This window comes from Eleutherodactylus coqui, chromosome 12 (assembly GCF_035609145.1).
Source record: "Eleutherodactylus coqui strain aEleCoq1 chromosome 12, aEleCoq1.hap1, whole genome shotgun sequence".
Classification (NCBI taxonomy): Eukaryota; Metazoa; Chordata; class Amphibia; order Anura; family Eleutherodactylidae; genus Eleutherodactylus; species Eleutherodactylus coqui.
Genome location: NC_089848.1, coordinates 29,149,443 through 29,177,352, shown reverse-complemented (window position 1 = coordinate 29,177,352; position 27,910 = coordinate 29,149,443). Strand labels below are relative to the sequence as shown.

General features: G+C 46.4%; 3 protein-coding genes across 3 annotated transcripts in view; 2 read left to right on the top strand and 1 right to left on the bottom strand.

Moving 5' to 3' along the window:
• Positions 1-20,275, top strand: part of LOC136586482 (acyl-CoA dehydrogenase family member 11-like) — a 68,578-nt gene extending 48,303 nt beyond the window's left edge. Inside the window, exons 13-15 of the mRNA XM_066584593.1 lie at positions 4,385-4,483; positions 19,451-19,528; positions 20,140-20,275. Coding sequence (XP_066440690.1) covers positions 4,385-4,483; positions 19,451-19,479 — 128 coding nt within the window. The 3' untranslated portion in view covers positions 19,480-19,528; positions 20,140-20,275. The remainder of the gene's footprint in view (positions 1-4,384; positions 4,484-19,450; positions 19,529-20,139) is intronic.
• On the bottom strand, positions 10,129-13,052 carry LOC136586486 (atypical chemokine receptor 4-like). The gene is made up of 2 exons (XM_066584598.1): positions 12,936-13,052; positions 10,129-12,196 (listed from the first exon to the last, which is right to left on the bottom strand). The coding sequence occupies exon 2, from the start codon at positions 12,157-12,159 to the stop codon at positions 11,113-11,115; it is 1,047 nt and encodes a 348-aa protein (XP_066440695.1). The 5' UTR covers positions 12,160-12,196; positions 12,936-13,052; the 3' UTR covers positions 10,129-11,112.
• Positions 20,276-23,470: 3,195 nt separating the features above from the next.
• LOC136586483 (acyl-CoA dehydrogenase family member 11-like) overlaps positions 23,471-27,910 on the top strand; it is a 90,156-nt gene continuing 85,716 nt past the window's right edge. Inside the window, exon 1 of the mRNA XM_066584594.1 lies at positions 23,471-23,577. The gene's annotated coding sequence lies outside the window, so the exon portion shown is untranslated. The remainder of the gene's footprint in view (positions 23,578-27,910) is intronic.

Sequence of the window (27,910 nt, the reverse complement as noted above, 5' to 3'; positions counted from 1 at the left end):
TGATATGTCTGTTTTATGTATCTGTGCAGTAGTTTGGGAGAAACTTGCATTTTATCAGTAGCTGCACATGCATAGTTGCAGGCTAGTAAGTTGCAGGCTGGCATTCAATTGCAAGGCATTTTAAATGCCCCCATAGAAAATAATTGGCGACTCTTGAAGAAGAGTCAGACACAAATAGGACATGCAGCAGTTTTTCTAATTCTGCCTATTGGTCCAAGAGAAAAATTGCTTGTTTGAATTAACCCAGGGTGTCTGTAAAATTCTCCGACCCAGCAGATGGAGGTGACCGCTACCAATGAGACAACCTTCCAGGCAAAGGGGCGGGCTGGAACTTCACTCAGCAGCTTGAAGGGATGAGACTACAGCGCATACTGTACTAGATTAAGGTCCTAACGTGGGACAGGAGAATGTAGAAAGTTTTGGATGGCTGACTGAGAACAGTGGGCATTAGAAAAGTATGGATCGTTTGGAAACCAGACCCCTCAAGGAACTAAAGCTCAAGCCAATATTCAGATTTTCCAATGGCAAGGATAGGATGTAGGACAAAGAAAAGCGCATAGGATGGAAGTTGTGTCATTTGCAACAGGGAAAGAAATTTTTCCAAGCGCAATGATAAACCCGAGAGGAAAAGGGTTTTCTAGCCTTCATCATGGTTTGAATGACAATTTTCACGAATTCACGGGCTCTCAAGATGGCAGCTTCAACCGCCATGCTGTTAACCAGAGCGTGGATAAACTCCGGTGGAAGTGGGGTCCCTGTAAGAGAAGATCTTCTCAAAGAGGAAGGCGCCAAGGAGAGTCAATGAGCATATTAACGAGATCCGCAAACCATGCGCAGTGGAGCAAATCCAGGGCAATGAGAACCCCTGGGAGGCCTTGCATCGTGATCTTCCTGAGAGGTTGGAAGATTAGTGAGAAGAGGGGAAATATGTATGGGTACTGGAAGTGCGTCGATGGAATTACTAGTGCATCCACTGCTTGAGCTTGGGGGTCATGAGACCTGGTAGCTTGCGAGTGATTCTGAATGCCATGATATTGATGTCCGGTTGACCCCACCCTCGACAAAGTGCTCGAAAGACTTTGAGATGTAGCAAGTGTTTTCATGGGTTGACTGTCTCCCTGCTCAGAAAGTCTACGATCTAGTGGTCCATCCCCAGTACTTGAACCACCGAGAGAGCTGGAGACTTATCTTTGGCCCTTGTCAGGATTTTCGCTGCTTCTGCCATGACCTTCATGTTGTGAGTCCCACCTTGATGATTTAAGTACACGACAACCGTCACTTTTTTGGTTTGGACCCAAACTGGGAGACCTGTCAGCTGGGATGTGAAGTCCTGAAGCAACAGGAAAATGGCCTGAAGTTGCAACACATTTATTGGTAGTGTGAACTTCTTTCTGGTCCCAGTGCCTTGTAAAGTGAGATTTTGCAGAGTACTCCCCTAGCCAAAGAGGCTGACATCCATAGTGAGCACCTGCCATTGGAGGGTCAGAAAGGAGCATCCCATATGGATCTGTGGGGAATTCAGACACCAAAGAAGGGAACCTTAAAGCTGCAGAGGTAGTCGGATCTTTCGATCAACAGAGTCCACAGATTTGTCCCACTTCGAGAGAATAAGCCACTAAGAGGCTGAGCATGAAATTGGCCGAAATGGAATTGCCTTGAAGGAGAAGACCATCAGCCCCAGTGCACTCATGTAGTGATAAATGGTCATGGGATTCTGAGTTTGCAGAGAGCATACCTGCTTCTGGAGGAGGAGTTTTGGTGGTGGCAGTAATACACAGGCCTGAGCCGTGTTGAAGAGGAAACCAAGAAATTCCAGACGTTGCAACAGTTAGAGGGAAGATTTGGGGTCCTTAATGATCCATCCGAACCTGGATAGGCTGTCCAGAGTGATGTGGAGACTCTCCAGGTTGGCCTAATGGGTTGCAGCTTTTACCATGATATTGTTGAGATAGGGGATGGCCACTATTCCCTTCCAGAGGAGGAGAGCCATCACTGATGCCAGAACCGTTGTGAAGACTTGGGGGGGCCGTGGCCAACTCGAATGGAAGAACCGTGAATGGATATTGATTCGACTGGAAGGCAAAGCAGAGAAATCGCTGATGTGCTCGGCAGATGGGGACATGAAGATAGGCATCCATGATGTCGATGGATGACAGGAACCCCCCTGGTTCCATGGATGCAATGACAGATCTCAGTGACTCCATGCAGAAATGTTGGACTTTGACATACTGATTCAACTTCTTTAGGTCTAGAATAGGCCTAACCATCCTTCTTAGGTACCATGTAGAGATTGGAATAGAAACCTGCAAAGGGTTGAGAAGACAGAACCAAAATGATGGACACCTTGAGAGAATAAGTTGTCTATCGCCCGAGCTAAAATGTTGGCCTTTGAAAGGGACCTTGTAATCCTTGCTGACCCAGGTAGAGGCGAAAACCGTCCTGAGTGCCAAACTCACTGCCTCAAAGGATGTTTTGGCTAGAGATTCCATTTTCATGTCTTGCACATCTTGAAAAGATGAAGCATCTGCCATAGGAAGGGTGGTGTGCTTCGCCAAATCGGGCACTGGTGGATCTGCTGCTGGTGAAGACCATTTCTTCACTAACTCCTCTGGAAAAGAATACATGGTCAATACATTGTCGAATTCTGCATGAGGAGGGAGCGCCTTTGGAAAGCGCTTTGAGATTCTAAAGGAAAAGGTTGCCACTGATGTAGTAGGTAGGTCTGATCTGATACCTGAAGGGTATCCTTCAGGGAAAAGTATGGATAGTGTGGATACCTGACCCTTCAAGGAATTAACAGAACATGCACCCCCTTAGGCTGTTCCAGCAGTGCCCCCCCCCCCTTGTGCCCACCTGCCTTTAAGGAGAAAGGGAGTGCTCTGATGAAAGGGGGACCCTATTGCTGGTGGGTCACATTCAAGTTACAGCATGTACGTTTCTCCTTTTCTTCTGAGGTCCAGACACACAACAGAATGGTTAACTCTGTTCTGTTTGCCCTCCTCAGTGGGCTAACAGGGAGAGTCCTGCCAACCCTGTATTGCCTGAGCCCAAGTGGTTCTTGAAGACCGGCTACAAACAGGTCTGCCTCCTACAGACACTAAGCTAAAACTGCTTAGCTTGGTGTCTGCAGGAGGGGTATAGCTAGTAGGAGGAGCTAACAATTTCCTGCTTAGTGCCTGCCTCCTAGTGGCAGTAACTATACCCACTGTCTTCAGTTGTGTCCGCCAATAATATGGACGAGAAAAGTATCTTATCGGACAAGTGCTACCTGTCACTTTTTCAACAAAGGCTTTCACATTTGCGTATATGATGCATACACTATCTAAAATATTTTATATGTCTTAGCGTGCTCTGTGTCTGCTTATAACTGAAATACTGCCACCATGTGGTTGGATGCTAGGCATTTATATATATGGGCTAATAGAGAGGGATTTAACACCTAACTGTTTATACTGTAGATGACGCTGTGGCCCGCACTCACTAGTCTGTGGGTGGGTGTTTGAGGGTAAACGATGCCATGCCACCCACTCACCAGTGTAGCAGAGAGCAGCTCCTGCTACACTCGCAGTCAGCACCCACATCATATATATATATTGCATTTGCTGTCCTTTGATAAGAACTCTGCACTTAAGTGCATGCATTTTCTATTAGTCACCGTCCTGGGACCAGTTATCTACTGAATGGCATGCGGATGTGTAATTTTTGTATCATCAGAAGAGTCCTTAATGGAATGTAAATGGTCTTTCAAATCCTTTTGTGAAAACCTATACATAGATAGGTAATAAGTGATCGCTGGGGCTGCACACATTTTCTACTGCTCCATTCATCTCTCTGGGACAGCGCTCACCTATCTCTGACAGTTCCATGGAAGTTAATGGAGTGGTGTATACCTGACCACCGCTTCATTCATGCTGGGTGGCTCATTTCTGCAATAGCTCAAACTGGCTTAAAATAACAGACAGAGCTGTACTTGCTGATCCTCAGCTGTAGGGATTCACTGATGGTGCCCTGCCATCTGCCTGGTGATTGTTGTGAAAGAGGACGTCAGCGGAAATCAGGTGGCTGCCAATCAGTGGCTGCAACCTCGCCACTTGTTCTACTGGCAACAGCGCTCATATCCTGGGCGCCATGATGCCAGGAGTTCACAACTGAGAGGCTGCAGCAGTCAGGTGACTTCCGCTAACGTTCTCTTCCATGACAATCACCAGGTAGGCTGCAGGACAACATTGTTGGATCCCTGCAGCTGAGGACTGAGGAATACAGTCCTGTTTTGTTTTTTAGTCAAGACACCTTGAGCTATTGCTGAAAGTTGTCTAGTAGCTAGGCGACCCCTTTAACTGTGTTCTACACACTATGAATAACCTACATTATTTTCCCTCTCCAGAGCCTGATGTAGCCTCTAGTGACGCCACCAACATGGAGTGCAGCATCACAAGGGATGGAGATAGCTATCTCATCAATGGAAAGAAGTGGTGGAGCAGTGGTGAGTGAAACACACAAATAATCTGGGTGAAGCCATGTAGGGTCAGGTGTGAATAGCATCAACTGGTGTCATGCTCAACTTCACTCAGATACTATATATAACAGATCTTTAGAAGAGACTTTGGTAAAATGGTAAGTCTTTAACTTTTGGCTGATCTTGCCGCAATAAACTGTTTATCTGCAGAACTTTTCTGGATCTGTTTAGTGTCATTGGTGGATGTGCTTCCGCTCTGAAGACTGTTCTGATCTCACCAGCCAAGCCAGAATCCTACTCCACCCTGATAAGGCGCAAAAACCCTGAAACAGCTGTCTGTGTATGGATTTCTGGCTTGGTTTTCAATTCCCAATCTTTGTTTTAAAGACTTGTTTAAAGAGTCTGACATTGAGTTGAAGGAATGCTAGTTTCCAATAGGTGGCGCTGCAGAGGTATTGTTCCATCTTCCTTATTTGCATATATATTACCCAGCGGAGCATGCATGGCCTTATAAGTCTCTCACCTTCTAGGTGCTCTTCTTAGGCTACCTGCAGACGGCTGGGTCGGATCCCGCTACGAGAATTCTCGCAGCGAGATACGACTTGTGCCCCTGCAGGGACCAATGCGGCTCTCACCTGCTCCTGCTTCTCCGGCTCTGTGATGTGCCGGCTGTCACCCAGCCAGCGCATGCGCAGAGCGGAGCCGGCCCGTCACTAGTGACGTTTCTGTGCGGGTCTCGCGGAGGAATAGAACATGCTGCGATTTGTTTTCCGTGTGTGTTTTAACGCTGACAAATCGCTTCTGTGTGCATAGGATTGCGTTTTGCAATGCAATACTATCCATGCGGGCACGGGCGGAAATTCTGTAGGAAATCCCGCTGCAGAATTTCCGCCCGTGTGCAGGGGGCCTTAAGGAGAGACGATACCCCTCCCGATACATATAGTATCAGGTCACCTATATACTCATGGTAAACAGTAACAGTTTTACTTCCCTTTTCTCTACCAAATCTCAAGATTGCCATTCATTTATTTAATTATCTTCTTGGAGAAAAGTCCATAGCCGGTAATGATGACCCCGCTCAGTTCCTGGTATCTCCTCCTGGCAGGGAATAAACCTCAGTACTCCCATCCTGTCTCCACCCTGTTATTTGTCTCCTAAATTCAAGATCGGATGTAACTTGTTTGGAATTAGTCATCCTGTCATTCCCAAGAAATCTTTGTGCGAATGCCTCTGGTGTCATCACACCCTCAGATCCACTTCAGATATGAGCAGCTTCTTCTAAACTTGTTGTAGTTTCCCAACTCCAAACATGCTGAGAGTTGCAGTATTCAACCACTGGAAGACGACTGGTTGGGGATTCCCATCATGTACACTAATCAATTAGCAGAAACAAGTGACTCTTGGTACGTGATACATACAGTATGAACTACAAGCATCTTTGTGCTCCTACACTATATATGTCTGAAGAGAAAATGTAGGATTTGTTAAAGGGGTTTTCACACAGTGGATTGTATGGACCAGCTCTACGGATCCCACCAATGCTTGAATGAGGAGGTCTGGGTATGGAGCAGCGACCTCTTCGGATCTTTTCCTACATCTTTCCAACCCGCTGCTGTCTACATCACTGATAGTTCTCAATGTAGTTCTGGTTCAGAAGTGGCATACTGTAAAAAAACCTGTCCCTTCATTTTAGATATGGATGGCGGCCATCTAATTCATGTACCAGCAATGTATGTGGTGGAACCAAAGTAAACTAAATATATCATGCTACAGGCATGCTCGCTAGGGGCAATACGAGTGTTCTTGCCCCGTACCTTTAGCAACTCTTTCTTAGGTGAAGCCATAAGGAGATCCTTTTATTTGTGTTATAAATGATTAGACTCTTATTTCCACTATGAGACTTTCTCATTGTAAACCTCACATGCTTCTGGGCACTTACTGTACATAATGACGCCTATCGTAGGTACTAATTTTTCAGACAACTTAATGCTCATATAATAGCTCATGTGTATCTCATCAATCTTGCAACTTTTCCCACTGTAAATCAAGTTTTAAGTGGCTGGCACTTGGGGTCTTCCTTTCAGCCCTCTAAAATCCACTACCTGTTGTTAGGTATTGCGATTTTGTGATACTGAGATGTTTTCTTAGCCTTCCCTCCCCCCACAACTATCTTCACAAACTGCTCCCTGCACTCACACACTGACAGATATGTAGAGACAGTGTCTGCAATCTCCACAAACTCTGCCTGTCCTGCTGTTATAGCACCTATGTGTGTGCATGAGCATGTGCACACATTACTTGGGGTTTACTAACAATTTGGTCAGAATGTCTTTGAATAGCCCAGCTCCTGCAGTCATTGTGGCAAAACAGTGGGTATTCAGATACTGCCTCACTGCTGATTGGACCAGAGGCAGTGCAATGTGTGCATGGGAAGTGAGGGAAAGGAATTTCAAGACAGTAAACTGCTGGCTGAATGCTAGGCTTGTGACACGCCACCTGGGTGAAAGTGGATTGCAAACAACAGGGCAACAGAAAAATGGGGAAGGATACCTGAAAATCAGAACTGGGTACAAACAGCAGCAAGGAGAGCCTCATGTATTCTAGAAGACGTGTTGAAATCTTGGGTACGCTTTGTGGTTGTGGTCTGACTGGCCATCACGGGGTGGCTTGGCAGCACATAATTGTTTTTTCCAATGAGATTTAACTTTTTAAAAGTAATACAGCAAAACATGACAACTATATGAATTTTGGCATCGTAGTAATTGTACTGACCCATAGAATGAAGTTATTTTTGCTGCAGTGTGTACACCGTAAAAACAAGATCAAAACATTACCTCCCCCCCACCCGCACCCGCAAAAAAAAAAATGGCGGAATTTCGTTTTTTCTTTTCAATTTTAGTCCATTTAGAAATTTTTACGTTTTTTTCAGTATATGATATGGTATCATTAGTAGTACCATTGCAAAAAAACCACAACTTGCCCCACAAAAGGCAAGCCCTCAGACTGCTAAGTTGATGAATAAATAATAAGAGTTATGGATTTTTGAAAGTGGGGAGGAAAAACAGAAATAAAAAAAAGGGCCGCGTGCTTAAGGGATTAAGAATCCCTTATCGATGCAGCAGCAGTGAATGGAATCTAACGATTGGTTCTACTTGTCTTCGTTGTGTTGACATTTCTGAGTGCGTCACTGAATATTTGGAGCCGTTTACATAGAGCTTGAGTGGCCATGATAATATTGTTATATTTATCTTGGTCCGTACACCACAACATCCTGGTTCTTGTGAAATCACTGGTCAGGCCCATTTTCAATGCTCTAATTTCAAACTGGAATAAGCCTATGTAAGTTACCGGCCTGAGGATCACGTTACAACTCCGAGACCATCAGTGATGATAGAGAAATGTTATTATAAATAACGATAAAATGCTGCAAAGCTAAAAATGGTTACTTAGTTTAACCGCTTCCACACAAGACACGTCCTAACTAGAGTTGAGCGAACATACTCTGGTGAGCTTGATGCTCGTTGGAGTATTAGCGTACTCGATGGTGCTCGTTACTCGAAAGAGCATCAAGCCGTGTTGCACCCCGCCCCAGTTTTCGGCTCCTCCCCGCCATGACGCAGCTCGTGTCATTGGCAAATTATTTGTCAGGCAGGCAGAGAGAGAGAAAGAGAGAGACACTCAAATAACGCGGACTTGAGCATTTGGGTGCTCGCTCATCTCTAGTCCTAGCCACTCCACCCCCTTCCACTTCCTTAGGCATAGGCCATCTGGACGTTTAGGTGTTAGTTGTAGATTGTTTGGCCTTTTTTTCTCTGCTAATGATGCATTTTTTTCAGTATGGATTTTAGTGACATTTTGATTTCCGTTTGTTTACTCTACTTCATTGTTGGAGTAACATTGCAAATTTGTATGCAGATCCGCACTAAAACCCGCAGTGCAACCAACCCTTGCGGAAACACTTGGGGATTTGACTTTTATATTTCCTCTATGTTAAATTCTGCTGTGGAAATGTGCAGAAGAAGCCGCTTATACGCTGATTTTCCAGAACATTAACATCTGCTCTGCAGACACGATTACATAGCGGATATTTTCTGCTCTGTATAGACAAAAAAAACACTAAAACTCATTAATTTAGCTGGGATTTTAAAAGGCTTCAGATTGTACTGTATGCCGTAAATACCCCAGCAGACACTCTGCAGCCTATCCGTCCTGTGTGAACATAGCCTTTTAGACAGAAACCGAGGGAGGGACTGTCAGCATCACTTATTCATTCATGAAACCAACAACTAGCCCCTTGGTCTTTGGATCATTGTTAACTCACACCTTTCAGTCCTTAGCCTTGCTCAAATCCTTCTGTCTCTTCTTGAAATCCCAGACAAACTAAATGATGATATCAGGTCTCTGTGGGGGCCATAATATCACTTCCAGGACTCCTTGTTCTTCTTTATAATGAAGATAGTTCTTAATGACATAGGCGGGATGTTTGGGTTCATTGTCCTGCTGCAGAATACATTTGGAGCCAATCAGACGCCTCCCTTGTATCATGTATTGCATGATAGATAAACATCTGTATTTCTTAGCATTGAGAACACAATCCTGACTAAATACCCAACTCCATTTGCTAAAATGCAGCCCCAAACTTGCAAGGAACCTCCCACCATGCTTCACTGCTGCCTGCAGACACTCATTATTGGGCCGCTCTCCGCTATGCTTTACTGCTGCCTGCAGACACTCATTATTGTGCCGCACTCCACCATGCTTCTCTGCTGCCTGCAGACACTCATTATTGGGCTGCTCTCCACCATGCTTCACTGCTGCCTGCAGACACTTATTATTGTGCCACTCTCCACCATGCTTCACTGCTGCCTGCAGACACTCATTATTGGGCCGCTCTCCGCTATGCTTTACTGCTGCCTGCAGACAATCATTATTGTACCGCTCTCCACCATGCTTTACTGCTGCCTGCAGACAATCATTATTGTACCGCTCTCCACCATGCTTCACTGCTGCCTGCAGACACTCATTATTGTACCGCTCTCCACCATGCTTCACTGCTGCCTGTAGACACTCATTATTGTACCACTCTCCACCATGCTTTACTGCTGCCTGCAGACACTCATTACCGTACCGCTCTCCACCCTTTGGTGAATAAATTGCCTTCTGTTACAGCCAGATATTTCACATTTCGACTCATCAGTCCAGAGCACTTTGAAGGGAAATAAGCATGATGTGTCTTTCATTTGCAGCACTGCGTTTTATTGGCCATCCACTGTGCCTACAGCCCTAGCTGTTGCTTGTTTCTTTGTACTTCTGCAAAGGAGTATGAACAGCACATCTTGAAACCCCAGTCTGCTTTGTAATCTTTGCCTGGTAGAGACCTTGTTGATGCAGCATAACTACCTTGTGTTTTGTTGCTGTGCTCAGTCTTGCCATGGTGTATGTGACATGAAACTGTCTTCCACAACCTCACTACTTTTGTAGTTGTTCCTCACCCAGCGTTTCTGTTTCAGTTAATGACTGTTTTTCAACTTACCTATGAAAATGATGATCATTATCACTTGTTTGATATAATTGGTTAATCCTACACTTCACTTTTATCCTACAAAATCCCTGACTTTGTGCAAGTATACCTAGAAGAAATGATGCTGTTTTGAAGGCAAAAAGTGGCCACACCAAATTATTCTCTTTTAATTATTCACTTTGCGGTTTGTTAATTGGCAAAGATAAACTCTTAGCACTTCTACTGTATTTTTTGAAAGCATTCATTGCAGCAGTTTCTCCACACCCACCTAAAGCCCCAAAGCTTTTGCACAGTCCTGTATTTAACACCTATTGCAGAGCTGCTTATTTTTTCATTCAAGTCCACATTTTACTGTATATAAATGTCCATTACTGATAAATATTTGCATTACATGTATATATCTCTTTTTTATAACTGCTAAAGAGCTTTTGTATGCTCTAAGTATATATAAACTGGTAATAAGGCAGATTTTATATCTGTGTCCAAACCTCCGGCCGGAGGTACCATATCAGATGTAGCTGAAAATACTGGGCAGCTGGGCGGAAAGCAGGCGGACCCCATTATAGTCAATGGAGTCTGCCTGGCGCCTTTTGCTTCCATCCAGAGACAGAACCATTTCGGCCACGGGGATTCCCTGAACAGAGCAGGAATGCAGAACCCCCAGCGCAGATATGAAACTGCCCTAAGTGGAATTATTCACACGGGCGTGAATCTTGTGTGCGTTTTGTTTGTTGTGAGACATACAAAACTACCACGAATATGAACTCCATTCTTTTTGAATAGACTTATTCATGAGCGATGTGAAAAAAATTGTAACATGTTCTATTCTTTGTCTTTCCCTCGGAGCACCTCACCCAATGTTTTCAATGGGACCTTAGAAGATATTGCATGGCACTCACATGACATGCGGTGAGGTTTCCCATTGTAATCAATGGGGAACACTTGTGATCCTCTGACGCCCGTGAAGGACACACCTGAGGATCAAAATTTCGAAGAAGTGATGCAAAGTGTTTGTGAATCAACAACACATCCCATTGGAGTGAAAAACACATGTTGGCAAGGGCGATATCGGGCCAAGTCTCTCGGCCTGATATCGCGCTCACAGTGTGAATTTAGCCGAACTTTGATAAGAGGTTTAGATAGAAAAACTGTTTGTTTCTTCTACATGGTTGTCAGAACACATTGAATACTCTTCAACACTCGGAGCTCCTTGTCTTCTCCTCCAAGAGCCAACCTTTTTCACCGTTTTAGTAACATAAGACTTAAATGTTGTCCCCATGAAAGCATAGAGTAGCGGATTGAGACAACAGTGAAATAAGGCCATGCTACTGGTCACCTGCATCATTAGGTCTATGGTTTTACTGGTCTGGCAACTGGTTATCAATATATATACTATATCGATGGCCCTCCAGAATTTAATAGCATTATATGGCAGCTGTGTGATGAGAAACATTCCCACCACTGCCAATAAGACCTTCAGTGGACGAGATCTTTTGATGTTCGGTGTTTTAACCAGGACTTTGGCTATGGCCGAATAGCAGTACAGCATGATAACGAAAGGGATTGCAAAGCAGCACACAGTTTCCAGAATCTGAATGAAGGCAGTGACCTCCTTTACCGAATCTTTCGGGTATGTTGGTAGGCAGGCATTCTTTCCATTGTGTTCCCTTACTTCACCAAATTGTAAATCGGGGATGCTCAGCAACACTGAAGTGATCCATACAAAAAGACAAATGGCCCAACATCTTCTTCTGAAATTTTGATTGGTTGATACTCTGAGTACAGCGAAGTATCTGTCCAAGCTAATGCAAGCCAGGAACTGCATGCCTGAGCTGAAGTTTACGGTGTACAAAGCGGAGGTCATCTTGCACATTGCTTTCCCAAACTGCCAACCAATGGAAGCATCTACGGCCCAAAAAGGAAGGGTGAAGAGCAGCAGTAGATCTGCCACTGCGAGATTCAGCAGGTAGACATCCGTTTTAGTTTTTATTTTCTTATAATATGCATAAATGGCAACTACTAAGGAATTGCCAGCTACGCCAACCACAAACGCCACCGAGTAGAACGCCGGGAGGAAAACGGAAGCAAATCTCCGAATGTCATGCTTCATACAAACTTCTTCATGACTGTCGTAATCAAAAGCAGTATGATTGTAGTCTTCATAGCTTTCGGCTGTTGTCATTGCCGCGGGGTTTATATCTTCATTCACTTTGTGGTTTCTGGTGAGGAAAACAGAGAATATTGTTATACTTCAAGGCCAATTTTTTTTGTTTGTTCTAAATTTTAAGTGCCAGAAGACCTAATAGTCTTACATGTTAGTCAACAAAGTTTATGACGCAGTCAAGTCCATTCCAAAGTAGACAAAAAGTTTTGTAGGGTTGGCAGATAAAGTAAACAGAGGACTGAGCTTGTAAAAGATGTTTCCTACTCTTCACTGAACAGTTATCAGTGGACCAGCATTTCAGTTATGTCTGTTTAAAGGGGATTTCCAGGGAACACACTATTGATGACCTATCCTATAGGTCATCAATAGTTGATCGTCTGGGGTTCGTCGCTCGGGACCTTGACCGATCAGCTCAATAGGCGCATGCTGTCAGCGCTGCAAATGCACAGAGATCGGAGCGGGAGCAGCGGACGTCTCCATGCCAACCCCACTGTAGGGGTCGGCGCTTGTAACTGCAGGCGTGCTGATTTCAATGAGAGTCGTTCCTGCAGTTACAAGCGCCGGCCACTACACATTGATTGGCGCAGAGACTTCCACTGCTTCAGCTCTGACCTCTGCATTTGCGGCGCTGACAGCATGCACCCACTCAGCTGATCGGTCGAGGTCCCGAGTGACGGACCCCAGCAGGCCAACTATTGATGACCTATGTCATCAGTAGCATACTCCCTGGAAAACCCATTTAACTACCTTCTAATCCATTGTTACACAGATTAGCAAGTGGGAGAAACATATACCTGTAAGCATTTAGAGACTCGCTTAATTTAAGCAATCAGTCTTCCTCCAGCAGCTCCCTCCCCCTCATCTCTCCATAGACATCTATGGGCAGCATGTGACGGAAGCAAAGATCCCACTCCCTCTCCATTTCCTATAACGCATCTCATTATCTTTACTGCTAGAGAAGGATGACAACAACCTGTGGACAGCAAGTTAGAAAGAAGTGAGACCCTCTAATGACCAACACTTTAGAGAGTTTTTTTTTTAACAAAAACATCATTTTAGGTATATAAAATAATTTGCCCTTTTTCCAGTTATCACCCTGGCTATCATAATAAGCACAAGTTTGTTGAATAGTTAGTGGCCATTTAAAGGGAACCTGATAGCCAGGACTGAAACTAGCCTTTCTGTTTTTGAAGTGAAAAGGCGGTCAAACAGCTTTTAACACTAATACAGGTATGGAAAAATCCAATTCATTAAGACCACAACATAGTACAGTACTATGCAGGGTGCACGTTGCGGAAAAGACTATCCTGGAGATATTTAATTCACATCTTTCGTGTGCCTTTGAAACCATGTAGTGCAACAAAGGATCTACGCAGCTGTTCATGCAGTCTTCCTGGAGATCGTGTTAAAAATTGTGTAAAAATTTGACACTGAGTAACTGATGAATCTGTATTGTAATATTTTTTATAATTGGGTCTGTTGTAGCAGTTGTGAATTACCCTATGTGGGACAACAAAGCACTTGTTTGTTAGATACTGCACATTAACCCATTAAGGACCAAGCGCTGTAAATTTACTTGGTCCTTGGTGCTGGGCTTTAATACTGTCCGATAGTAAAACTACAGTGCGGGATTAAAGCTTCTGCAATCAAGCAGAAGCAGGACGGGGTGGCAGCTGTTAGTGACAGCTGAGAACCCAAAGGAGAAGGGAGACGTTTTTAAAAGTGGAAGTATAACTTCTCTACGCGAGCTGGCGGTCATATGACCGCCGGAATCCTCTGACACAGCAGAGCTAAAGGGTCCTAGCAGACCCTCATCAGCTCTGTCAGTGACTATTGTCTCTACAGGGGCATGTTTTCCCCTGTAACTGGGGCTCTATGGATGTCCCAGCTACAGTGGAAAAGTGTCAAAAAAAGAAAAAACAAAGACAGCCAAAGACACCATCTTCATTGCTAGGGACAATGCAAAAGTAGGCGACAGAGAAGAATTACCAGCTGTGGGCAAGTCTGATCTAGGAAATCGTAATGAGGCTGGTGACCGCCTGATTCAGTGCTGTCAACAAAATCGACTTGTGATTATGAACACATGGTGTGAGCAACCGAAGTGCTATTTATACACATGGACAGCCCCAAATTGAAAGCACGCAACCAGATTGACTATTTCCTATGCTAGCAACATTGGCAGAGCTCAGTACAAGCAGTTGAAACCCTCCCTGGTGTAGACTGCAGCTCTGACCATCAACTACTTATTGCAAAAGTCAAAATATGTTTCAACACGATTCAAAGACCATCGACAGCAAAAAGCTTGGACACCAGTAACATCCCAATCCAATATGCAGTCAAGGTTAAAAACATTCCAGACACGTAGCACATCTGACAAATATCCGAATGAATTATGGGCACAAATGAAATCAATCATAATTGAAACAGCAGAACAATCCATCTCATACAAAAACAACAAAAAGACCACAATGGCTCTCAGATGCAACAATCGAAATTGCAAAACAGATACGAGCTGCCAAAGCTGCGGGCAAAAACATCAAATTCAGATTACTAAATGCAGAATTTCAGAGAAAAGCAAGGAGAAATAAGAAAGCTTACTGGAATGAGCATTTCAACAAATTGGAAGACTCAAGTAAGCAAGATCACACCTGTGAGCTGTTTGACCAGGTAAAGTGGGCATGGGCACCTTTTGCACCTTGGAGAGCAACAACCATCAAACATCAGAATGGTAAAGCACCACTGGATGGTTCCCAAGTTAAAACAGCGGTGGCAAAAGTACACAGCAGAACTACGTGCAGATGATCAACCACACCAATTAGCCAGCCAGGAATATTCAACGAAACAAGAACCTGATATTCTTGAGGAGAAGGTTGACTGGGCACTGAAACAATTACCAAACAGGAAAGCCCAAGTCATTGACTGCATACCAGCCGAATTACTCAAACCAATACCGACTCCAGTGCTTACAACCCTTTGTAGACAGTTCTGGAAGACCAAACAATGGCCAAAGGACTGGACAAAATCAGTTTTTGTCCCAATTCACAAAATAGGTGATGCACAAGACAATTTTTGGACCATCGCTCTTATAACACATACCAGCAAAATTCAGCTAAAGATCATTCAGAAACGGCCTCCTTCATGGAAATGGATTTCCCTGATGTTAAAGCTGGGTTCCACAGAGGGTGTGGAACCAGAGACCAAATCACAAACTTGCGCTGGGTCATATCGAAGATGTGTGAACACCAAAAGGACACATACCTGTGCTTCATCGACTACAGAAAAGCTTTTGAGTGTGTTGAATATGGCAAGATATCCTTCCATTCCTGAAAGCCCTCCAACTTCTCTAGCTCTCTCAGCCTTGGGTTATCCCAGATAGGGGTATAGTGTGTAAAGCTCTTAATCCCTATTATTTCTTTGACCTTCCACCAAACCCTATGCATGAGGGCCAAAGTTGGGAGACTGTGGGGACTGCAGCGGAACCTAAAGCTCTCCAGGGCCTCAAACAGGTGCGCACCGTGAAAATGAATTTTTAGAAGACGAAAACTCCCATCTCGCGTGTTTTCCGATTCCCATCCTCTAAAGTGTTGTATTTGTGATGCTAGAAAAAATGACATGGGATTAGGCAACGCAAATCCTCCATCCCCCTTAGAGTTGCACAGCGTCTCCAACCTAATTCTAGGTCCTTTATCTCTCCATATCAAGTTTCTAAACAGTTGATTAATCCTGTTAAAGGAGGCGAGCCACACTTTTACGCTCGGCCGATGTACGCTTTCCATCTGATGCATTGGCTTACAATGCATCAGTTCAGAAGGGCGTATTCCTATGGCATAAAAATGCCTGGCTGGCCAAGATAGCGCATAGGAGCGCTTTTACGTCGGCCAGGAAAGATAGTTCAGGAACTATCTTCCTGGCCGGACTACGGCATCAGCTCCCATTGATTCCTATGGGAGCTGCCGGAGAAGGGAGGTGGGAGTGAGTTTAGCAGCATCTCTGCTAAATACTCACCATCTTCCCTCCTATTCTCCACCCCTTAACGGCTGTTTGCAATGGGAGGAGGCAGGAGCTGGTTGCTAAGCTCCCACCCCTTTCCTCCTCCTCTTCCCATTGCTGGCCGCCGACAAGGGGCGGGAGCTTAGCACACTTGCTCCCGGACCCTTTCATTGCCGACAGCCAGCGAGTGGGTGGAAAGGGAGAGGCAGTTTAGCAGAGCTAAACTGCCCCCCCCCCCCCACACACACACTTGACGGCAATCCAGGCTCGGCGTGTATGCGCTGGACCTGGGTTGTCTGAATGGGCGCACAAACGGCAGATTTGTGTACCTGTTCACACGATTTTTGGTTGCACTGTAGCCATGACATGGCTGACTGAAAAACGCTACACCCATGTGAATAAGCCCTAAGAGCCATAAAAGCCCCTCTAACACTTGAGTGTATCTAAGAACTTTTGAGCTTTTTGTAAGGCAAAGTTAATGTCAAAGTTACAGCAACATGTATGGCTATGGGTAAACAGATGGTACCCAGTAATGCGTAACAGCTTGTTTAAAAACACACTAGCGTATTTTTTATGCTTTTTAAAATTAAAAATGGGTCCAAAAACCAACCCTTTTTGATGGCAGACGTCTGCCGGCATTTTTACGGACACTGTGGCCATGGAAGCAGCAATGGCTTTTTCCAAGTGGTCCAAAAATTATCTGATTTTGAAGAAAGCAACATAATTAGCATCATGGAAAGTGAAGATGAAGCAATGGCTTTCTACAAGCTCTCAAAAATTATCCCATTTTGGGGAGAAGCAACAGGATCGATGTCTTAGAAAGTGAAGAAGATATGGCTTTTTGCAAATAAAAGGCCAAAAACTATAATCTCTTTTCTGGGATCACCTGGTTGATTTGTGGTTGTGTAGGTCTGGTAATAGCAGCAGCGGGGGTGGTGGTAGAAGTAGGTGCTTTAGCAGCAGCACAGTATTAAAAGGGTAGTACCACAATTACAGGATAGGGGATAACTTGCTGATCAGTGGGCGTTTCACTGCTATGACCCCCGCCAATTTCAAAAACAGTTCTACCATGTATCGCTCTGCCTGCCACTGTGGAGATCGCTCCCCCCCCCCCCCCCCCATCCTCCCCCCGAAAAGTGACGTCATTGTGACTGGAGCACTGGCCAAGCATGCACAGTTAGTGCTCCATTCATTTCAGTGGAGCTGACGAAAATACCCAAGCATGTGCTACTCGGCTATTTCTGCAGTCCCTTTGAAAGTGAATGGAGAGCTAGTGTGCTTGCACGACCAACGCTCCATTCAGTGTCCTCTTCACTGAGGGCGGTGCAGTAACCCCATAGTGAGGAGTATGATAAACACAGGACCCCCATTTTCGAGATCAGCAGATGGCTCAGAAGTGAGACCTCCACTGATCAGCAAGTTATCCCATATCCTGTGGATAAGGGATACCTTGTAATTGTGGTACCACCTCTTTACATGGACAACAGTACAGGATATCTGTAGTTGTGTAGACCTAGTTGTAGTGGTTGGCTGTAAGTTTGGTAGACTTGGTTGTATTAGCGAGTCGACAGCAGCAATGGCAGAACTCCTCAGTGGCTTCAGGTACAGGGTTTTAAAATCCTCATCGATTCACGCCTGATTCATTTTCACAAACGGGAGTTATCCCAAGCTTTTGGCAGTCAGTCTTGCTCGCTTACAGTTGACAATGTCACCTGCAATCCTGAACTCCTTCTCTGATGCTACACTGGAGGGTGGATAAGATAAATATATAATTACGGGAATGTGGACACATACTGAGTGTATTCTTTGCTTTTATTGAAGAAAGTGCTTTAGATAATCGGGTACACGAAGAACGCGTTTCAGCTTCACAGAGCCTTGTTGGTGAACAAGACACTTGTACTATTTTTCATGAAGTGTTCAATAAAACGAAGTTAAAAAAAATACCATTCTGTTAGTCGCCGCCCAATGTTCAAGCTTTTCTGGATCTTTTTGAATCCCCTCTCTCTCTTCTGTAGTGTTAGCTATTCATCCGAGCTTTGCGTCATCGGCAAATTTGATCAGTTCCTCCTATATTCCCTCCTCCAGATCATTTATAAAAATGTTGACCAACACTGGGCCTAGGACAGAGCCTTGTGGTACCCTACTTGATACATTCTTCCACTTGGAAGTGCAGCCATTTATGACCAGTCTTTGAGTACGATCACTCAGCCATTTGTGGATCCTTGTCAATCCCATATTTGGTCATTTTTTCAATAAGTATGGTATGAGATACTTTGTCAAATGCTTTACTAAAGTCAAGATATACAATATCTACCGCTTTTTCCTGATCAACCCAGTTGGTGATTCTATCATAGAAGGAAATTAGATTCGTCTGGCATGACTTGTTTGTTAGAAACCCATGCTGGCTCTGGTTAATTACTCCATTTTTATCCAAGTACTTGCATACATGCTGTTTAATAATTTGTTTAAAGATCTTTCCGGGTATAGAAGTCAGGCTCACAGGCCTGAAGTTTCCTGGATCCACCCTCTTCCCTTTTTGAAGATAGGGACAACATTTGCCCTTCTCCAGTCTTCTGGGACTTCTCCTGTTCTCCAGGAATTTTCAAAGATTATGGCGAGTGGTTCAGCAATTACCTTCGCTGTTTCCTTTAGTTTCCTAAGATGTAATACATCTGGACCTGGAGACTTGAATTCATTTAAGTTAGCCAAGTGTTCCCATATCATCTCTCTGTTTATACATAGCCTACATTATTTTATTCCCCCAATATTACAGGGAAGATCCGTTGATGTTACATCTACTTTCTGAGAGAAAGCAGATAGAAAATTGAAATTGAAAAATTTGTCTGTCTTAACATCATTTTTAACCAATTCACCATTTTCATCCTATAAACATGGCATCTTTGACTTTACTTTTGCTTCTGACATACCTCTCAAATCCTTTTTTATTGCTTTTGGCCTCTGTTGCAAGCCTCAATTCTTTATTAGTTCTAGCTTTTCTGACACTTGCCCTACAGTTTTAGAAAGCCTTCCTCCTCCTTTCAGTCATGTGGGCTCAGCCAAAATGAAACACCCAAGATTTGGGTTTGCACCAAACCAAACTTTTAGCGAGCCTGACCAGAAACAGTCGACTGTTTCATTTCGCTCAACACTACAAGATAATCTCTGGCACCCGGAGTGGTTTGACTCCCAATAATCAGACATTTGTGGCATATTCTGTCAGTATGCCATAGATGTTTCTGTATATTGTGTGGGGATATAAGGTTAGAGTGTAATTTTTGCCATCAGTATATTCAGGCTAATGTGTTTTATATAATTTTAGGATATTTTGGATTATTATGCCAAACATGAACACTCACCGCTTAGATGGAAGAAGCCACTGATCATACAGAAGCTTAAGGTAAGTAGTAACAGATCTACAAGTAACACTGCAAATACAAAAATGCAAATAGAAAGATGGAACACTACTTCTACAGCGCCATCTATTGGAAGGCAGTATTCCTTCATACCAATGTCAGACTTCCAATAGGTGGCGCTGTAGAGGTATTGTTTCATTTCCTCATTTGCATATTTCCCAGAGGAGCATGCATGGCCTTATATGTCTCCTCACACCGTCGAGGTGCTCTCCCTAAGTAGAAACGATACCCTTTCTGATTGTAGATACAAACCTGCTGCTGCAGAAATCCCAGAACTGTTCTAGTTTTGCTCTGTATTTGGGCACAGGTCAGGCCGTTTGGATTTTAAAGGAATTGTCTGACAGTGCAAAAAATAAGCTTTTTCTTTTTTTCCTGTGTAGAAATGGCGGCGCTCTTGTCCTTGGGCTTGTCTGCTATTCACTTGATTACGGATGAGCTGCAGTACTAGACTTTGCCCATGGGCCATAGTGCCACTAATTCTGTACTTTTTCAGTCTGTTACCCTGTAGGACCCATTAAATGCTAGAAATGTATGTTACCACAATAGGTAGAGTAGTAGTAGGAGCAAACCTTTCCTTTCTTTCAATTCTGTCCAGGAACTAGCAAAAGCTGAAGGGTTGTGGAACCTGTTTCTGCCAGCTATCAGTGGTCTTAGCCAGACAGACTATGCCTTCATTGCAGAAGAAACTGGGAAATCTTTCTGTGCTCCAGAAATTTTCAATTGCCAAGCACCAGGTATGTGTCTTATCGATGCCAGCCTCCACGGGATGTCTCGGTCATTGAATGCCCATGGGTGTTTTTTCACCGCATATTATGTGAGCGTTGCACGGCCAATGTGATACACCGTGAATGAAGTCAATGAAAGTCATTGATCCATGCACATGTGTGTGTAGACACTGCGTGTTGATACGCATTAGAAATAGATCGAAGCATGCTCTATTTCTCTGCGTACCACATAGCGTGAGCCCTATACTTTTGTATAGGTAGCAAATGCAGCACTGTCCATATGTAATACATTGCACATGGGTAGCGTTTTTATATGCAGCCCCCGCTATGAAACAGAGAGGGGATAATTAAAAAAGAAAAAGGCACACTGTGCATGACTGTGTGCATGTGATACTCGGGCATGTGATACTCGGGCATGTGCGGTACACTCACAGCCCATATGTGATCTCTGCCAGTAGACCCGCTATTTGCAAATACCAGTAAAGCGTTGCGGGGGAACCTGCTGTATGGCCGTTGACACGAGGCCTAATAGAGAGAACAATAGTTGTGGTCACCAGTAGTTATTCTTTGCAGAAGACCCATCCATAGTGTATATAAGAAAGAGCCTAGTGTCTTGACATTGCATGAGCGAAGAATAAAGTCCACAAAGATGGAAAGGAAAAGAACTAGATTAGAATACAATGTAGGTTTGTGCTGTTGGCGTCAGAATTTTGTCTATTGACAAATTAGCTAAGTTCAGATAAACTTTGAGCACTGTATATGGGGATATTTTCTGGCCGGGGCGCTGTGTATGGGGACATTTTCTGGCCCGGGCGATGTGTATGAGGACATCTTCTGGCCGGGGGGGCTTTGTATGGGGACACCGTCTGGCCAGGGGGCTGTGTATGGGCACACCGTCTGGCCGGGGTGCTGTGTGTTGGGACACCGTCTGGCCGGGGTGCTGTGTGTGGGGACACCGTCTGGCAGGGGGCTGTGTATGGGCACACCGTCTGGCCGGGGCGCTGTGTGTGGGGACACCGTCTGGCCGGGGCGCTGTGTGTGGGGACACCGTCTGGCCGGGGCGCTGTGTGTGGGGACACCGTCTGGCCGGGGCGCTGTGTGTGGGGACACCTTCTGGCCGGGGCGCTGTGTGTGGGGACACCGTCTGGCCGGGGCGCTGTGTGTGGGGACACCGTCTGGCCGGGGAGCTGTGTGTGGGGACACCGTCTGGCCGGGGAGCTGTGTGTGGGGACACCGTCTGGCCGGGGAGCTGTGTGTGGGGACACCGTCTGGCCGGGGAGCTGTGTGTGGGGACACCGTCTGGCCGGGGAGCTGTGTGTGGGGACACCGTCTGGCCGGGGAGCTGTGTGTGGGGACACCGTCTGGCCGGGGAGCTGTGTGTGGGGACACCGTCTGGCCGGGGAGCTGTGTGTGGGGACACCGTCTGGCCGGGGAGCTGTGTGTGGGGACACCGTCTGGCCGGGGAGCTGTGTGTGGGGACACCGTCTGGCCGGGGAGCTGTGTGTGGGGACACCGTCTGGCCGGGGAGCTGTGTGTGGGGACACCGTCTGGCCGGGGAGCTGTGTGTGGGGACACCGTCTGGCCGGGGCGCTGTGTATGGGGACACCGTCTGGCCGTGGCACTGTGTATGGGAACACCGTCTGGCTGGGGTGCTGTGTGTGGGGACATCTTCTGGCCGGGGCGCTGTGTGTGGGGACATCTTCTGGCCGGGGCGCTGTGTGTGGGGACACCGTCTGGCCGGGGCGCTGTTTGTGGGGACATCTTCTGGCTGGGGCGCTGTGTATGGGGACACCGTCTGGCCGGGGCGCTGTGTATGGGGACACCGTCTGGCCGGGGCGCTGTGTATGGGGACACCGTCTGGCCGGGGCGCAGTGTATGGGAACACCGTCTGGCTGGGGTGCTGTGTGTGGGGACATCTTCTGGCCGGGGCGCTGTGTGTGGGGACATCTTCTGGCCGGGGCGCTGTGTGTGGGGACATCTTCTGGCCGGGGCGCTGTGTGTGGGGACATCTTCTGGCCGGGGCGCTGTGTGTGGGGACATCTTCTGGCCGGGGCGCTGTGTATGGGGACACCGTCTGGCCGGGGCGCTGTGTGTGGGGACACCGTCTGGCCGGGGCGCTGTGTGTGGGGACACCGTCTGGCCGGGGCGCTGTGTGTGGGGACACCTTCTGGCCGGGGCGCTGTGTGTGGGGACACCGTCTGGCCGGGGCGCTGTGTGTGGGGACACCGTCTGGCCGGGGAGCTGTGTGTGGGGACACCGTCTGGCCGGGGAGCTGTGTGTGGGGACACCGTCTGGCCGGGGAGCTGTGTGTGGGGACACCGTCTGGCCGGGGAGCTGTGTGTGGGGACACCGTCTGGCCGGGGAGCTGTGTGTGGGGACACCGTCTGGCCGGGGAGCTGTGTGTGGGGACACCGTCTGGCCGGGGAGCTGTGTGTGGGGACACCGTCTGGCCGGGGAGCTGTGTGTGGGGACACCGTCTGGCCGGGGAGCTGTGTGTGGGGACACCGTCTGGCCGGGGAGCTGTGTGTGGGGACACCGTCTGGCCGGGGCGCTGTGTGTGGGGACATCTTCTGGCCGGGGCGCTGTGTGTGGGGACACCGTCTGGCCGGGGCGCTGTTTGTGGGGACATCTTCTGGCCGGGGCGCTGTGTATGGGGACACCGTCTGGCCGGGGCGCTGTGTATGGGGACACCGTCTGGCCGGGGCGCTGTGTATGGGGACACCGTCTGGCCGGGGCGCTGTGTATGGGGACACCGTCTGGCCGAGGCGCTGTGTATGGGGACATCTTCTGGCCGTGGCACTGTGTATGGGAACACCGTCTGGCCGGGGCGCTGTGTATTGGGACACCAGCTGGCCGGCACTGCATCTAATGATGATTTGATACACTTGTATCAAGGCACTGTTCATATTTGTGACAAAGCCTCTATTCTTGCTTCCAAAAAAAAACTGTTCACCATTGTTAGTTAACCGGGTCCATTGGATGCCATTAGTATCTGTCCTACAGCAGATCAGGCAATTCATTGTGGCTTCCTTTATACACTGCAGCCACTACACTGATGTGAACAGAGTCTGAGAACGTGGAGGTATTGCAGAAAGTAAAATAGTTTCTGATCAGTTACTATTGAACAGTGTATACAATTACTGCAGCAGATAGAGGTTTAAATGTATTTCTTCTCTAATGTGGTAAAATTCTATTTGCAGACACGGGTAACATGGAGGTGCTGCACATGTACGGCACAGAGGCGCAAAAGAAACAATGGCTGGAGCCTCTACTTGCAGGCGAAATCGGGTCTTGCTTCTGCATGACTGGTGAGGATCCTAGCGGATGTACATTTCCTATTTACAATATACATTCTAAAAACTGAATATGTTGGCTTTACAGAGGTGAGTGGAGGTAGGTAGGCACCATTTATCTCTCCTAGTAGAAGTGATCTGGTAAAGAGACTCTATCAACATCTTTTTGCACCCCTCTATGAGGACCGCATCATGTAATGACCGTAACACTGATTGCAGTGATATGTCTGTTTTATGTATCTGTGCAGTAGTTTGGGAGAAACTTGCATTTTATCAGTAGCTGCACATGCATAGTTGCAGGCTAGTAAGTTGCAGGCTGGCATTCAATTGCAAGGCATTTTAAATGCCCCCATAGAAAATAATTGGCGACTCTTGAAGAAGAGTCAGACACAAATAGGACATGCAGCAGTTTTTCTAATTCTGCCTATTGGTCCAAGAGAAAAATTGCTTGTTTGAATTAACCCAGGGTGTCTGTAAAATTCTCCGACCCAGCAGATGGAGGTGACCGCTACCAATGAGACAACCTTCCAGGCAAAGGGGCGGGCTGGAACTTCACTCAGCAGCTTGAAGGGATGAGACTACAGCGCATACTGTACTAGATTAAGGTCCTAACGTGGGACAGGAGAATGTAGAAAGTTTTGGATGGCTGACTGAGAACAGTGGGCATTAGAAAAGTATGGATCGTTTGGAAACCAGACCCCTCAAGGAACTAAAGCTCAAGCCAATATTCAGATTTTCCAATGGCAAGGATAGGATGTAGGACAAAGAAAAGCGCATAGGATGGAAGTTGTGTCATTTGCAACAGGGAAAGAAATTTTTCCAAGCGCAATGATAAACCCGAGAGGAAAAGGGTTTTCTAGCCTTCATCATGGTTTGAATGACAATTTTCACGAATTCACGGGCTCTCAAGATGGCAGCTTCAACCGCCATGCTGTTAACCAGAGCGTGGATAAACTCCGGTGGAAGTGGGGTCCCTGTAAGAGAAGATCTTCTCAAAGAGGAAGGCGCCAAGGAGAGTCAATGAGCATATTAACGAGATCCGCAAACCATGCGCAGTGGAGCAAATCCAGGGCAATGAGAACCCCTGGGAGGCCTTGCATCGTGATCTTCCTGAGAGGTTGGAAGATTAGTGAGAAGAGGGGAAATATGTATGGGTACTGGAAGTGCGTCGATGGAATTACTAGTGCATCCACTGCTTGAGCTTGGGGGTCATGAGACCTGGTAGCTTGCGAGTGATTCTGAATGCCATGATATTGATGTCCGGTTGACCCCACCCTCGACAAAGTGCTCGAAAGACTTTGAGATGTAGCAAGTGTTTTCATGGGTTGACTGTCTCCCTGCTCAGAAAGTCTACGATCTAGTGGTCCATCCCCAGTACTTGAACCACCGAGAGAGCTGGAGACTTATCTTTGGCCCTTGTCAGGATTTTCGCTGCTTCTGCCATGACCTTCATGTTGTGAGTCCCACCTTGATGATTTAAGTACACGACAACCGTCACTTTTTTGGTTTGGACCCAAACTGGGAGACCTGTCAGCTGGGATGTGAAGTCCTGAAGCAACAGGAAAATGGCCTGAAGTTGCAACACATTTATTGGTAGTGTGAACTTCTTTCTGGTCCCAGTGCCTTGTAAAGTGAGATTTTGCAGAGTACTCCCCTAGCCAAAGAGGCTGACATCCATAGTGAGCACCTGCCATTGGAGGGTCAGAAAGGAGCATCCCATATGGATCTGTGGGGAATTCAGACACCAAAGAAGGGAACCTTAAAGCTGCAGAGGTAGTCGGATCTTTCGATCAACAGAGTCCACAGATTTGTCCCACTTCGAGAGAATAAGCCACTAAGAGGCTGAGCATGAAATTGGCCGAAATGGAATTGCCTTGAAGGAGAAGACCATCAGCCCCAGTGCACTCATGTAGTGATAAATGGTCATGGGATTCTGAGTTTGCAGAGAGCATACCTGCTTCTGGAGGAGGAGTTTTGGTGGTGGCAGTAATACACAGGCCTGAGCCGTGTTGAAGAGGAAACCAAGAAATTCCAGACGTTGCAACAGTTAGAGGGAAGATTTGGGGTCCTTAATGATCCATCCGAACCTGGATAGGCTGTCCAGAGTGATGTGGAGACTCTCCAGGTTGGCCTAATGGGTTGCAGCTTTTACCATGATATTGTTGAGATAGGGGATGGCCACTATTCCCTTCCAGAGGAGGAGAGCCATCACTGATGCCAGAACCGTTGTGAAGACTTGGGGGGGCCGTGGCCAACTCGAATGGAAGAACCGTGAATGGATATTGATTCGACTGGAAGGCAAAGCAGAGAAATCGCTGATGTGCTCGGCAGATGGGGACATGAAGATAGGCATCCATGATGTCGATGGATGACAGGAACCCCCCTGGTTCCATGGATGCAATGACAGATCTCAGTGACTCCATGCAGAAATGTTGGACTTTGACATACTGATTCAACTTCTTTAGGTCTAGAATAGGCCTAACCATCCTTCTTAGGTACCATGTAGAGATTGGAATAGAAACCTGCAAAGGGTTGAGAAGACAGAACCAAAATGATGGACACCTTGAGAGAATAAGTTGTCTATCGCCCGAGCTAAAATGTTGGCCTTTGAAAGGGACCTTGTAATCCTTGCTGACCCAGGTAGAGGCGAAAACCGTCCTGAGTGCCAAACTCACTGCCTCAAAGGATGTTTTGGCTAGAGATTCCATTTTCATGTCTTGCACATCTTGAAAAGATGAAGCATCTGCCATAGGAAGGGTGGTGTGCTTCGCCAAATCGGGCACTGGTGGATCTGCTGCTGGTGAAGACCATTTCTTCACTAACTCCTCTGGAAAAGAATACATGGTCAATACATTGTCGAATTCTGCATGAGGAGGGAGCGCCTTTGGAAAGCGCTTTGAGATTCTAAAGGAAAAGGTTGCCACTGATGTAGTAGGTAGGTCTGATCTGATACCTGAAGGGTATCCTTCAGGGAAAAGTATGGATAGTGTGGATACCTGACCCTTCAAGGAATTAACAGAACATGCACCCCCTTAGGCTGTTCCAGCAGTGCCCCCCCCCCCTTGTGCCCACCTGCCTTTAAGGAGAAAGGGAGTGCTCTGATGAAAGGGGGACCCTATTGCTGGTGGGTCACATTCAAGTTACAGCATGTACGTTTCTCCTTTTCTTCTGAGGTCCAGACACACAACAGAATGGTTAACTCTGTTCTGTTTGCCCTCCTCAGTGGGCTAACAGGGAGAGTCCTGCCAACCCTGTATTGCCTGAGCCCAAGTGGTTCTTGAAGACCGGCTACAAACAGGTCTGCCTCCTACAGACACTAAGCTAAAACTGCTTAGCTTGGTGTCTGCAGGAGGGGTATAGCTAGTAGGAGGAGCTAACAATTTCCTGCTTAGTGCCTGCCTCCTAGTGGCAGTAACTATACCCACTGTCTTCAGTTGTGTCCGCCAATAATATGGACGAGAAAAGTATCTTATCGGACAAGTGCTACCTGTCACTTTTTCAACAAAGGCTTTCACATTTGCGTATATGATGCATACACTATCTAAAATATTTTATATGTCTTAGCGTGCTCTGTGTCTGCTTATAACTGAAATACTGCCACCATGTGGTTGGATGCTAGGCATTTATATATATGGGCTAATAGAGAGGGATTTAACACCTAACTGTTTATACTGTAGATGACGCTGTGGCCCGCACTCACTAGTCTGTGGGTGGGTGTTTGAGGGTAAACGATGCCATGCCACCCACTCACCAGTGTAGCAGAGAGCAGCTCCTGCTACACTCGCAGTCAGCACCCACATCATATATATATATTGCATTTGCTGTCCTTTGATAAGAACTCTGCACTTAAGTGCATGCATTTTCTATTAGTCACCGTCCTGGGACCAGTTATCTACTGAATGGCATGCGGATGTGTAATTTTTGTATCATCAGAAGAGTCCTTAATGGAATGTAAATGGTCTTTCAAATCCTTTTGTGAAAACCTATACATAGATAGGTAATAAGTGATCGCTGGGGCTGCACACATTTTCTACTGCTCCATTCATCTCTCTGGGACAGCGCTCACCTATCTCTGACAGTTCCATGGAAGTTAATGGAGTGGTGTATACCTGACCACCGCTTCATTCATGCTGGGTGGCTCATTTCTGCAATAGCTCAAACTGGCTTAAAATAACAGACAGAGCTGTACTTGCTGATCCTCAGCTGTAGGGATTCACTGATGGTGCCCTGCCATCTGCCTGGTGATTGTTGTGAAAGAGGACGTCAGCGGAAATCAGGTGGCTGCCAATCAGTGGCTGCAACCTCGCCACTTGTTCTACTGGCAACAGCGCTCATATCCTGGGCGCCA